Here is a 12,134-nt window from a genome sequence, read left to right as displayed (position 1 = left end):
TGTATATGAACACATTACATATTTTATATAATTAAAATGTACAAAATAATAAGATTAATTTTGTACTTACAATTTCCTACCTCCAACTCTACTATACACCACAATCTCTGTTCTCTTTCAAGTTTGTGTCCTTTATTCATGCATTGCTAATTTTATACATAAATTTGTATACACATTTATTCCTAAGTACAAAGAGGCCAGTCCATTGAATATTAGTATTCTGTATGTTTTCAGGGATGTCCATTGGTTACAGGACAACTGGTTTATGTGTTCCTCTTCAGGGAAGGCCACCTTTCCCACTCCCTGCTTTCCTAAATGACTAGAGTTTTTTGCTTTATGTTGTTGCTTTGTAGTTTTCCTTGTCCAGTTTTGCATGCCCATTGATATTTTCCATCTACCTCACACTTATTTGAACCACAATTATACAAAGTTTCAAGTAATCTATGTAGTGTGCCATCTCTGTCCTACCAGCTCATCCATGGAAGTGTTCACAATTATGATACTCTACTATTAGAGAATAGATTATCAGAAAAAAATTGGACAAAATATTTAACTGTTGTGTTGCAAGGACACAAATTAAAAGACTTGAATTTTAAAACAAACTAATATTTATTTAAGAATCACAAAAAATCACAGAAAAATAATGTTTATGAGGAGTATAATCTCATTATATAAGCAACCATATGCCAATAAATTAAATGTGCATCAAAATCTGAACTAGTTTGACATTGGCTGTTTTGTCACACATTATCTTAACATATAGCCAAGAAATGTTATTGCTCAATTTACTCCTACTAGAAAGATTTACCTATTCATAGCAATTAATTCTTGAATTGCATGTTTACAATGATGTATAAATTCTGTTTACAACAAATGTTTGATGACAATAAAGTTCAAATCTGGATACGATGTTTCTAAATTCATAAGAACTGTATAGCTGTCTAAGTATTGACTAAGATTTAAAAATTAGTTGAAGGATGTGAGTCTGTGAAATAAGTTGGCTAATGCATGAAGAGCTGTACAATGAATTAATGTGAGATATACTAAGAAGATTCATGAAATGTACACATTACATGCATTTTGTGATGGTTTCTAAGACTTAAATTTGTTTTAAAGGACTTGCCACATTCTTGACATCTGTAAGGTTTTTCACCAGTATGGGTTCTGTGATGAGTCTGAAGATTTGAGGCCCAGGTAAAGGACTTGCCACATTCTTGACATCTGTAGGGTTTCTCGCCAGTATGGAGTCTGTGATGAGTGTGAAGATTTGAGGCCTGGGTAAAGGACTTGCCACATTCTTGACACCTGTAAGGTTTCTCACCAGTATGGATTTTGTGATGTCTATGAAGAACTGAGACCTCGGTAAAAGATTTGCCACATTCTTGACACCTGTAAGGTTTCTCACCAGTATGGATTCTGTGATGTCTATGTAGAATTGAGACCTGGTTAAAGGATTTGCCACATTCTTGACACCTGTAAAGTTTCTCACCAGTGTGAATTCTGTGATGAATATGAAGATGTGAGACCCGGGTAAAGGACTTTCCACATTCTTGACATCTGTAAGGTTTCTCACCAGTATGGGTTGTGTGATGAGTCTGAAGAGCTGAGGCCCAGGTAAAGGACTTGCCACATTCTTGACACCTGTAAGGTTTCTCACCAGTATGGGTTCTGTGATGATTCTGAAGAGCTGAGGCCCAGGTAAAGGACTTGCCACATTCTTGACACCTGTAAGGTTTCTCACCAGTATGGATTCTGTGATGTCTATGAAGAACTGAGACCTGGGTAAAGGATTTGCCACATTCTTGACATCTGTAAGGTTTCTCACCAGTATGGATTCTCTGGTGAGATTTAAAATTTGCATGACAGATAAATGACTTGCCACAATCTTTACATTTGCATGTCTTCTCTTTGGAATTAATTCTCTTATGCATAGTGGGGCAGGCATATCTGTTGAAGCACTTTCTACATTCTATATAATTGTTTTGTCTCTCTTCATTTTGATTGTTTATATAATGCCTCCCTTGTTTCTGGTCATGCTGAAACAAAAAGAAGGTGTGTTTAAATCAAAATCATCCTTACAATTATCATGTATGTATTGGCTCTTAGGAAAATCATACTTCTTCTGTGAACTTATATAATGAGAAAAGACATACTGTGATTTTATCTTTTGGGAATTTGTCCCTTTAAAAGGAGGATTCTGGAAACTATTCTTCTTAGAGTTCCTAGGAGCTTTAATAACATCATTGAATATGTAAGGTTTCTCATGACTCAAAATTCTATGATATATTTTCAGTCTCATTTTATTGAGAAAAACTTCTCATGTTTATCTCATGAATAGCTTGTAACAAAATGTAATTTTTGTTGAGAAAATTCTAGTGAATGTTTAATAGAATACATGCCATTAAATTTTCAGGTTTTTCAATATTCTTTGTAGAAAAAAACATTTTTTAAAACTTATTTGTATTTTTTTTTACTGAAGAAAGTGCTTCTGAAAATCTGATGAATAGAGATTATTTCAATCATGACATAATCCATTCTCTTTTCTTTCTTCACCAAATATTGAAATCATTTTTAAATGGAAGTTTTTAAAATCACTACTTACAGTTATTCCTGATACTAACTTCTGAATACAATCTTGTCTATTCTCCTTTGAAAATAAGTCTTGTGTGTGATGAGAATATAAAACTGGAAGAAAGAAAAATATATAATTATCTGAATTAGTATACTTAGATGAAACTTTTCAGATATATAAGTGACACAATTATATATATGTAGACATATATGCAAGATGGCATATTATATAAAATAAACTTCAAATCATTTATTCTAATGAAACAATCTTTTTAATGTAAATGGATAGAATATCTTTTATAACATACATTAAATACATTTTTAAAAATGAAAGGATTGAGTTTATGTTATCTTAGAGGTTCCAATCATAGTTTTCAGTATAATAAATGAGATTATGGTGGTTTGAGTGAAATGACAACATATAATCAGATATCTGAATACATGGTCTAATGTTGGTGGATATTAATGGGTAAGATAAAGAGGTATCAACTTACTGGAATACCTATATCCCTGAACACTGGCTTTGAGAATTTTAAAGCCTTCTAATGTCAAGAGTGAGCTATCTATGTTCTCGTGTGGTTCTATTTGAGACATGTCACTTCTGCTCTAGCCCCTTGCCAACTGCTTTCTCTGATTCATCATCAAGGATCTTTTTTCTATACGTTGCCTTTATCTTGGAGTTTTATCACAACAACAGATAAGCAGTTAATACAAAGACTATAACCCGAGTACAGTAAAATTGTACTTATAAAATTGTATTATCTTAGTGGATATAACTCATCTCCATAATCCCTTGAAATGAACAAACTGAGTAATATCAAGAAAAAGGCACAATATTAATTAATCAAGAAAGAAGAAAAGGGAAAACCAGAAAGAGTTATTACTAACTGGTCCACAGATAATCATGTATACCATATGGAAGGGATTCATAAAATTTCAGACATCAAGGAAATTCACTAGGATTGATATTATTATCAAAGATACATTTTCTTTTATACTTATACAGAAAATAGATGCCTTCATAAAATATATTCTGACTATGACTTTTCATCCCTCAAATGCCCTGAGTTTATCCCCATCTTTACTCATATCTGAATTCATCCACTTTCTGTCACTTCTTAGAAAACAAATAGTCATCTAAAGAATAACAATAAAATAATCAGAATAAAAGAAACCAGATAGGTAAGAGAAGAAAAGCAGAGAAAGAAAAGGCATAGTAAGCATATGTAGAGAGAAAGACACACTTTTGCACCCACAAAATTGTGTAAAACAAAGCATAGCAAAACTCTAGAAGGTGTAATGTACATAAAGATACCATAAGGTCATTAATAAAAATAAATAAATTCCCAAATTAAACTTTACGGGGAAAAAGAGTGTAACAATTCCGTTGAGTTGTATTGGTGATATCCTTCAAGTGCTGGCTATGGGGAATTCCTGTAAGTGTGACTTTTTTTGGCTTACATTTTTTAATTATTATTTTATTACTTTAAAAAATACCAATTCAAATTACCACACTCTCTCTTCCTTCCACTCCCTCTCCACACCCTCCTACTCCTCCCTCCTCCAATCCTGAGACAGGACAAGGCACCCTGCCTTGAGGCAAGTCCAAGTCCAAGCCCTCCCTACTACATCTAGGTTGAACAAGGTATACATCCAAAGAGAACAGGATCCCAAAAAGCCAGTACATGCAGTAGAGACAAATTCCAGTGCCACTGTCAATGTCCGCTCAGTCTGCCCCAACTGTCAACCATATTCAGAGGGTTTGATCCCATGCTAGTTCACTCCCAGGCCAGTTGGAGTTGGTGAGCTTCCATTAGCTCAGGCAAACTGTCTCAATGGGTGAACCACTCATGGTCTTGACCTCCTTGCTCATATTCTTACTCCTTCCACTATTCAACTGGACCTGGGAACTCAGTCCAGTGTTTGGATGTGGTTTTCTGCCTCTGTTTCCATCTTTTGTTGGACAAAGGTTCTATGGTTATATTTAAGATAATCATCAGTCTGACTACACTGAAAGGCTAGTTCAAACATCCTCTCCTCTATTGCTTAGGGTCTTAGTTGGGGTCATCCTTGTAGATTCCTGGGCATTTTTCTAGAGTCAGGTTTCTTGCAAACCACAAAAAGGCTCCCTCAATCAAGATATCTCTTTTCTTTTCTTTTTTTTTCCGGTTTTCTTTTTTATTAATTTATAAAAGTTTCCACTTCCGCCCTCCTCCCAATACCCTCCCACTCCCCCCACTCCCTCTCCTCCTCCCACTCTAGCCCTAAGAGCAGTCAGGGTTTCCTGCCCTGTGGAAAGTTCAAGTTCCTCCCCCCTCCCTCCAGGTCTAGGAAGGTGAGCATCCAAACAGACTAGGATCCCAAAAAGCCAGTACATGCAGAGGAAACAAGTCCCAGTGCCATTATCAATGGCTTCTCAGACATTCCCCGTGCCAGCCACATTCAGTGAAACCGGCCACATTCATAGAATCCGATTTGATCACGTGCTCATTCAGTCCCAGTCCAGCTGGCCTTGGTGAACTCTCATTACATCGGTCCCCTTGTATCAGTGGGTGAATGTACTCCTCACGGTCCTGCCTTCCTTGTTCATGTTCTCCATCCATTTGCATGTAAAATTCAAGATGTCATTTTTCTTCCTGCTGAGTAGTACTCTAATGTGTAGATGTGCTACATTTTTTTTTCCTTTCTTTAGTTGAGGGGCATCTAGTTTGTTTCCAGGGTCTGGCTATTCCAAATAATACTGTTATGAATATGGTTGAACAAACGCTTTTGTAGTATGATTGAGCATCTTTTGGGTATATTCTCAAGAGTGGTATTGCTGGATTCTGAGGTAGGTTGATTCCCAGTTTTCTGAGAAATGGCCATACTGATTTCCATAGTGGTTGCACAAGTTTGCATTCCCACCAGCAATGGAGGAGTGTTCTCCTTACTCCACATCCTCTCCAGCATAAGCTATCAGGTGTATTTTTGATCTTAGTCATTCGGACAGGTGAAAGATGGTATCTCAGAGTTGTTTTGATTTGCATTTCCCTGATAGCTAAAGAAGTTAACCTTTCCTTAAGTATCTTTAGGCCATTTGAAAAGCATTGCATAGAACAAAACAAAGCATAACTCTAGAAGGCATAATGTACTTATAGATACCATAAGATCACATATAAAACTAAATAAATTCCAAAGCTAAATGTTATGGAGAAAAAGAATATACAAAAATTCCATTGAGTTGTGTTGGTGATATCCTTCAAGAGCTGGTAATGGGGAATTCCTGTGTGACTTTTATCCCCACTGAGACTCTCTTGAAGAAAACTTTTTTCTTTGCTCACGTTCTCTTTCCTTCTGCCTCTTATTTGGACCTAGGGAGCTAGGTCCAGTGTTCCAACGTGGTTCTCCGCCTCAATCTCCATCCATCGCCAGATGAGGGTTCTACAAGGGAACTGATATAATGAGAGTTCACCAAGGCCTGTTGGACTGGGACTGAACGAGGACGTGATCCAACCAGATTCTCTGAATGTGGCTGGCCCGGAGCCTTTTTGAAAAGCCATTGACAAAGACACTGGGACTTGCTTCCTCTGCATATACTGGATTTTGGCGCTCCAGTCTGTTTGGACTCTCTCCTTTCCTGGACCTGGAGGGAGGGGGGAGGAACTTGAACTTCCCACAGGGCAGGAAACCCTGACTGCTCTAGGGGATGGAGAGGGAGGAGGAGAGGGAGTGGGGGGAGTGGGAGGGTGTTGGGAGGAGGGGCTGAAATGGAAACTTTTATAATTTAATAAAAAAAATAAAAATAAAGAAAAAGAAATGTTGAAATTGCAAAAAAAAAAAGAAAACTTTTTTCATTGGGGACTTGTGGTCTGTTGGACATAGTTTAGGTGCGATTAAGATTCAATGCTCTTTATATTTCAAGTGCATTTTTCTAGATTCTTTGACAAAATTAGTGTAATAGATGAGTGGACTTAAGTATCTACAACTTGATTTTTTGATCAATATATCTGTTTTTCAGCTGTACCAATATTTTACAAACCTGATTATTAAAAAATGTAGTATAATTTAAAACTCTGAATGGTATATTGTTTATAGTTTTATTTTTCATAACTGTTTATGCTATTGTGAGGTTTTTATTGTTTGTATCCATATGATGCTGAAAACTGTGTTTTTGAGATCTGAGAAGAATTGTTTTAGAATTTTGATAGGGCTTTCACTGAATCAGTATATTACTATATCAATTGACCAGTCCTTGAGCATAGATATTTTTACATCTTCCAATATCCTTTTTAATTTATTTCTTCAATGCCTTAAAGGTTTTAAAATGATCTTTCACTATTTGAGTTCTAATTACCCAAAACTATTTTTTGAGGTTATTATGAAAGACATCATTTCTATGAATTCCATTTAAGTCTTCTCTCATTTGTGTATAGGAAGGCTACTGCTTTTTGTTAGCTAATTTTGCATTCCTTATCTTGTTGAAAGTGTTTCTCAATCGTGCAAGTTTCTACATAGAGTTCTTAGAGTCTTTTATACATAAAACATAGCATCTGCACATAACATATTTTTGATTTCTTCCTTTGCTATTAATTACTTCTAGATCTTCTCATTTTGTTATCGTTTAAGCTAAGATTTCAAGTACTGTATTGAATACATATAGAGAAATTGAATACACTTGCATTGTTCCCTATTTTATTAGAGAGTCTTTGAATTCTTTCCATTTAGTTTGATGTGGGCTATACCGTTTCTGTGAATTGCATCTTTTATTTAAAGGTATATCTCTTGCACCCCTAAACTCTCCAGGACTTCTATCAAGAAGGAGTGTCAATTTTGTCAAAGATTTTTCTGCATCTAATAAGATGAACTTCTGGAATTTGACTTTAGTTTGTACAAATGGTAGATTACACTTATTGGTTTTGAATGGTTCGTCTACCCCTAAATGGCTTGACATGAAGCCTATGGTAGTCTATCTTTTTGATATGTTCTTAGATGCAGGTTGCAATATTTTATTGATGACCTTTGTATATATGTTCATAATGATATTGGCATATATTTCACTTACATATTGGGTGTATACATGGATTAGGTATCAAGGTAACTGTCCTCATGAAAAGAATTTCACAGTGTTCTGCTGTTTTTATTTTGTAGAATAATCTGAGGAGCATTCATGCTAATTCAAATGCATTCTTAAAAGATAGAAAGTACCACCTACTACCGTTATTCTGCTTGGATATTGTACTAAAATTATTTTTGATATCCTATTGATTTATTTACAGACTGTTGCGTCTCTAAGCCTTCATTCTAAAAATGTCTGTCTAATTTGACAACTAAAAGGTGACTCACAGCTGGACATGGTACAAACAACAAGAAAATATTCAGTTTTAACTAGTATGTTTATATCAAACCTATTCCATGAACTGTTCAGTGGTCATTCAGGACAGAGTGATAATACACAATAAGGCAGGAAGTCATGAATGACTATAAGAAAATAGTGCTTTCTGCGAACAACATGACAGTTGCCCATATAAACTCAAGAAATTAGGACAGAATGTATCAGACCTGAGCAAGCCAGATGAAAATCCTTGGGAGACAGTAAGAAAGGACCTGAAGAACAATGCCTTCCTGAGAAGCTACTATTATCTTAAAGATACTTGGATAAAGGGAATAATGTTGATTTTAAGAATGTGCAGCTCATAATTATTCAACCATATTGTAGGCCATGCTCAACACCCAGAATTTTATGGGAGTTAACAGATTGAACTCTGTGAATGCAAAAAAAGAAGAGGAAAAAAAACCCAAAGATGTCTGGAGGAAGTGGAACTTGGGAAGAGTGGAGAGTTGAATTTGCTCAAATGACACTGCAAGGTATTCTTAAATCACTAATAAAAGTATTAAAAGTAAAATATTGTGGATATTTCTCCAAACATATTCCATTACTGATATAAAACACAAAGGAAAACAAGTGCATATACAACATTTATGTGGAAGTTAACATAAATTTTGATAGTCAAAGATTAGTAGGTGATATTAAATTAGACCAATAACATGTATGACTCTAAACAAGTCTTAATTTCTAAAGAATATTTTGCAGAAATAGAAAAAGTTACCTTTTAGGTTCTGTAGTATCTCACATAAAGAATGAACTCTACAATCCTCCAAAATGAATACAGCTATAAGATTTATATTTCCTGATTTTATGTGAGACTACACAACAGTGAAAGCCATGTAATTCTGTCATGAGAGCAGAGAAACAGACATGAACAGGTACAGAGCAATACTCCTTCAAACACTGTGAAACTTTTTAATGCTAATTTTCATTTCAATATTGTTCATTTCAAAGCCTGATAGAGTTCAAAGATATGTCAACAAATCATTTTACTTCTACTTTATACCATAATTTAAGTTAATTATTCAAAGTGACATTTTAGGTCATTTTACTTATTAAGTAATTTGGAATAATCATTCATTGTGAATTTTTACATAATTTTACATAGAAATATTTGTGCATCTGTTACAGGGAGAGGGAGCCTTTTGTTCTGGCCATCCGCTAGCTTACACCCAAAATAATTACACAGAAACTGTATTAATCAAAACACTGCTTGGCCATTAGCTCTAGCCCCCTATTGGCTAACTCCCACATTTTGATTTAACCCATTTTTATTAATCTGTGTTCACTATGAGGTCTTGTGGCTTACAGGGAGAGATTTAGCATGTGTGACCTGGTGTCTCCATGGTGGCTCTCTCATTCTGACTCTGCTTTTCTCCTCCCAGAATTCAGTTCTGTCTTCTCTGCCTACCTAAGTTCTGACCTATCAGGCCAAGCAGTTTCTTTATTGATTAACCAATGAAAACAATACATAAACAAAAGGCCCTCCTACACCATGCATCCCACTTCAGGTCAGAATTTTTCCATGCCCTAGGTTTCCCACGTGTGCCAATGCTTCATTCTGGCTTACCTTGTTCATTGCCTTCTGTCTCTCCTATGTTCATATTCCAGGGTTCTTTGTTTTGTTCAAGAAATCTGATCAGATCTGGTTTTGACACTGAAAGACCTGCATGTTGGAAGAGACTTATGACCACAACTTGGGATAACAATAATAAAACACATGGATTTCTCATAAACCACCACACTGATTATATAAGATGACCTATAATTTAAAATTCCAAATATGATTTTCTTATTGCTATCTCCAAATATTTTAACACACTGAAAAGCACTTTTGTTAATATTTTATACCTTGAATTTCTTTGTAAATTACTACCTGATCAAATGCAAACACATTATGAATCATTAAGATGCAAATAAATATATAATCTGTGATGTGCCTAAAGAGTAAAATGTATTATGAAAGTTTGAATGATGAATATCTTCTCCAGGAGTCAGGAATATATTGACAAGATAAAGTTACACAGAATATTGTGTTCTACATGAACTCCAAGATTTTTATTAAATTGGCAAATGAAAATGAGGCAGACAATTCAGACATAGATGTAAAACATACTTGTAGGAAACAATTATGATGAAGGAATCAGAAAAGAAAAAAGTCTCACCCACAGAGACCATGTTACTGTAGTTCTCCAACATGACTTCCCTGTACAAAGCCCTCTGTGCAAAGTTGAGGCAGTCCCACTCATCTGGAGAGAAATCAATTGCCACATCCTGGAATGTCAAGATTCCCTGCCATGAAAGAAAAGAGTTTATCAAGTGCCCATGTATATATTTCTTTACTTAGACTAAAGATACAAGAGTTCACCGCAAAACTTGATGTGTTCTTGCTTAGCATTATTCTAAAAGACATACTCCAAAATACAGTCCATACTAAAAATCCATGTGCTGGAAATATTAAACCAAGTAGGACAAGTTAAGATGCAGATCTATGGGCTAAAATAGGGTATATGAATGGGAGCCCGATTATCTTCAAGTGATGTGCTATTCTTCACCTGTGCCCTTAACTATCTATCCTCATGGCAATTTTTTCTTTAGAAACCACAGGCTGAAGAAACATGAGCTGTAAAGTTGCAGCAATGTGGGCATACACTGCTGTCAAATAAAAATATGTCAAACATAAGATGTGTAGCAAAGGCAGAATTTCCATATCCAAGAAAGAAGCAGAAATTCTTACTGTATATGATTCTAATGACATCAGTGGGAAGATCATGGAAGGGCTGACACCTGTATGTGGTGACCTAAAAAGAGACTAATTTCTGAGTCCTGAATTAGTTCTGGGAACACCGTGGGAAGATTTATAAAGGACAAGTGAAGGATGTAGATCGTGTAGCTGATGCATGACTTGGATCAGCTGACATCCAAAACTGACTCTCCTCTACAGGGTCCCATCACGGCTTCAAGAACATAAGATGAGTATGAACTAAAGTACCATAAGTTACTCAGCAAAATTTCCAAAGAATCAATAAAAACACCAACAAAAATGTGACTAAACAACTCTGTGAACAACATTCCCCCAAATCTGGTATTCTAGACTAGAGATAACATTACAAACAGCACTTTGTCCTTCATCATTTTTTTCTACATGAATTATCATGGAGAAGAAAGGACAAAAAGGACAAACTACCAAGAACATACCCTCATGGACAGTATAATTATATTATTCATCATACATTTCCCTGTTGTCTTTTTTCTATTCTAATTCTTTAACATATTCATTATCACTTAACTACATCTTAAACACTTTTATGATTTTTACTGTTTCATTGTTTATTTGTACTTTATGAATTTTTTTCTGTATGTGTCTGTAGTACACTGTTTTCTTCCATTGTTCTAGTCACATCCTGGGCAGATGTGCTGCTGACTTGAAGACACCACAAATGCGTGGCCAGACTACTAAAACCAGAAAAGTTTTAAATCACCAATGGCAAACAAGATAATCTATGAAAAAAAAACAGATTTAAACAATACCTGTCCACAAATCCAGCACTACACAAAGTACAAGAAGGAAAACTCTGACCAAACAAAGCTACTTGCACACATACAAATACATGCAACAGATAACCTCACACCAACAAAACCCAAAGAAGGGAAACACACACTTTCATCAAAAACTAACAGGAATTAACAAACACTGGTTATTAATATCTTTTAATATCAATGAACTCAATTCACCTATGGAAAGACACATGCCAAGAGAATGATTATGAAAGCATGATCCAGCCTTCTGCTGTATACAAGAAACATACTTCAACCTCAAAGACATATATTAACTCAGAGTAAATGGTTGGGAAAAGATTTTCCAATCAAATGGACCTAAGGAACATGTGAGTGTAGCTATTTTAATATCTAACAAAATAGACTTCAAACTAAAATCAATCAAAAGAGATGGAGAAAAACACCTTATACTCATAATACGACCAGTCCATCAAGGTGAAGTCTCAATCCTGAACATCTATGCCCCAAATGCAGGAACACCCACATTTGTAAAAGAAACATTACTAAAGATTAAATTGTAAATCAAACCCTACACACTAATAGTGTGGGACTTAAACACCCCATTCTCCCCAATGGACAGGTAAAGCAGAGAAAACATAAAAGAGAAATAAGAAGACTAACAGATTAATGAATCAAATGT

At 35.2% G+C, this 12,134-nt stretch overlaps 1 protein-coding gene across 1 annotated transcript; it reads right to left on the bottom strand.

Moving 5' to 3' along the window:
* Positions 1 to 641: 641 nt before the first annotated feature.
* Positions 642 to 10,135, bottom strand: LOC148123048 (uncharacterized). Its single transcript, XM_087902543.1, has 5 exons — positions 10,102 to 10,135; positions 9,507 to 9,602; positions 2,603 to 2,685; positions 1,726 to 2,036; positions 642 to 1,557 (listed from the first exon to the last, which is right to left on the bottom strand). Exons 1-5 carry the CDS (start codon positions 10,133 to 10,135, stop codon positions 1,044 to 1,046), a joined length of 1,038 nt encoding a protein of 345 aa, XP_087758669.1. The 3' UTR covers positions 642 to 1,043.
* Positions 10,136 to 12,134: the final 1,999 nt, after the last annotated feature.

This window comes from Myodes glareolus, chromosome 2, assembly GCF_982192425.1.
Source record: "Myodes glareolus chromosome 2, mMyoGla1.1, whole genome shotgun sequence".
In the NCBI taxonomy this organism is placed as follows: domain Eukaryota; kingdom Metazoa; phylum Chordata; class Mammalia; order Rodentia; family Cricetidae; genus Myodes; species Myodes glareolus.
Note: the sequence above shows the minus strand (reverse complement) of the source record. Positions and strands in the feature narration are given on the sequence as shown.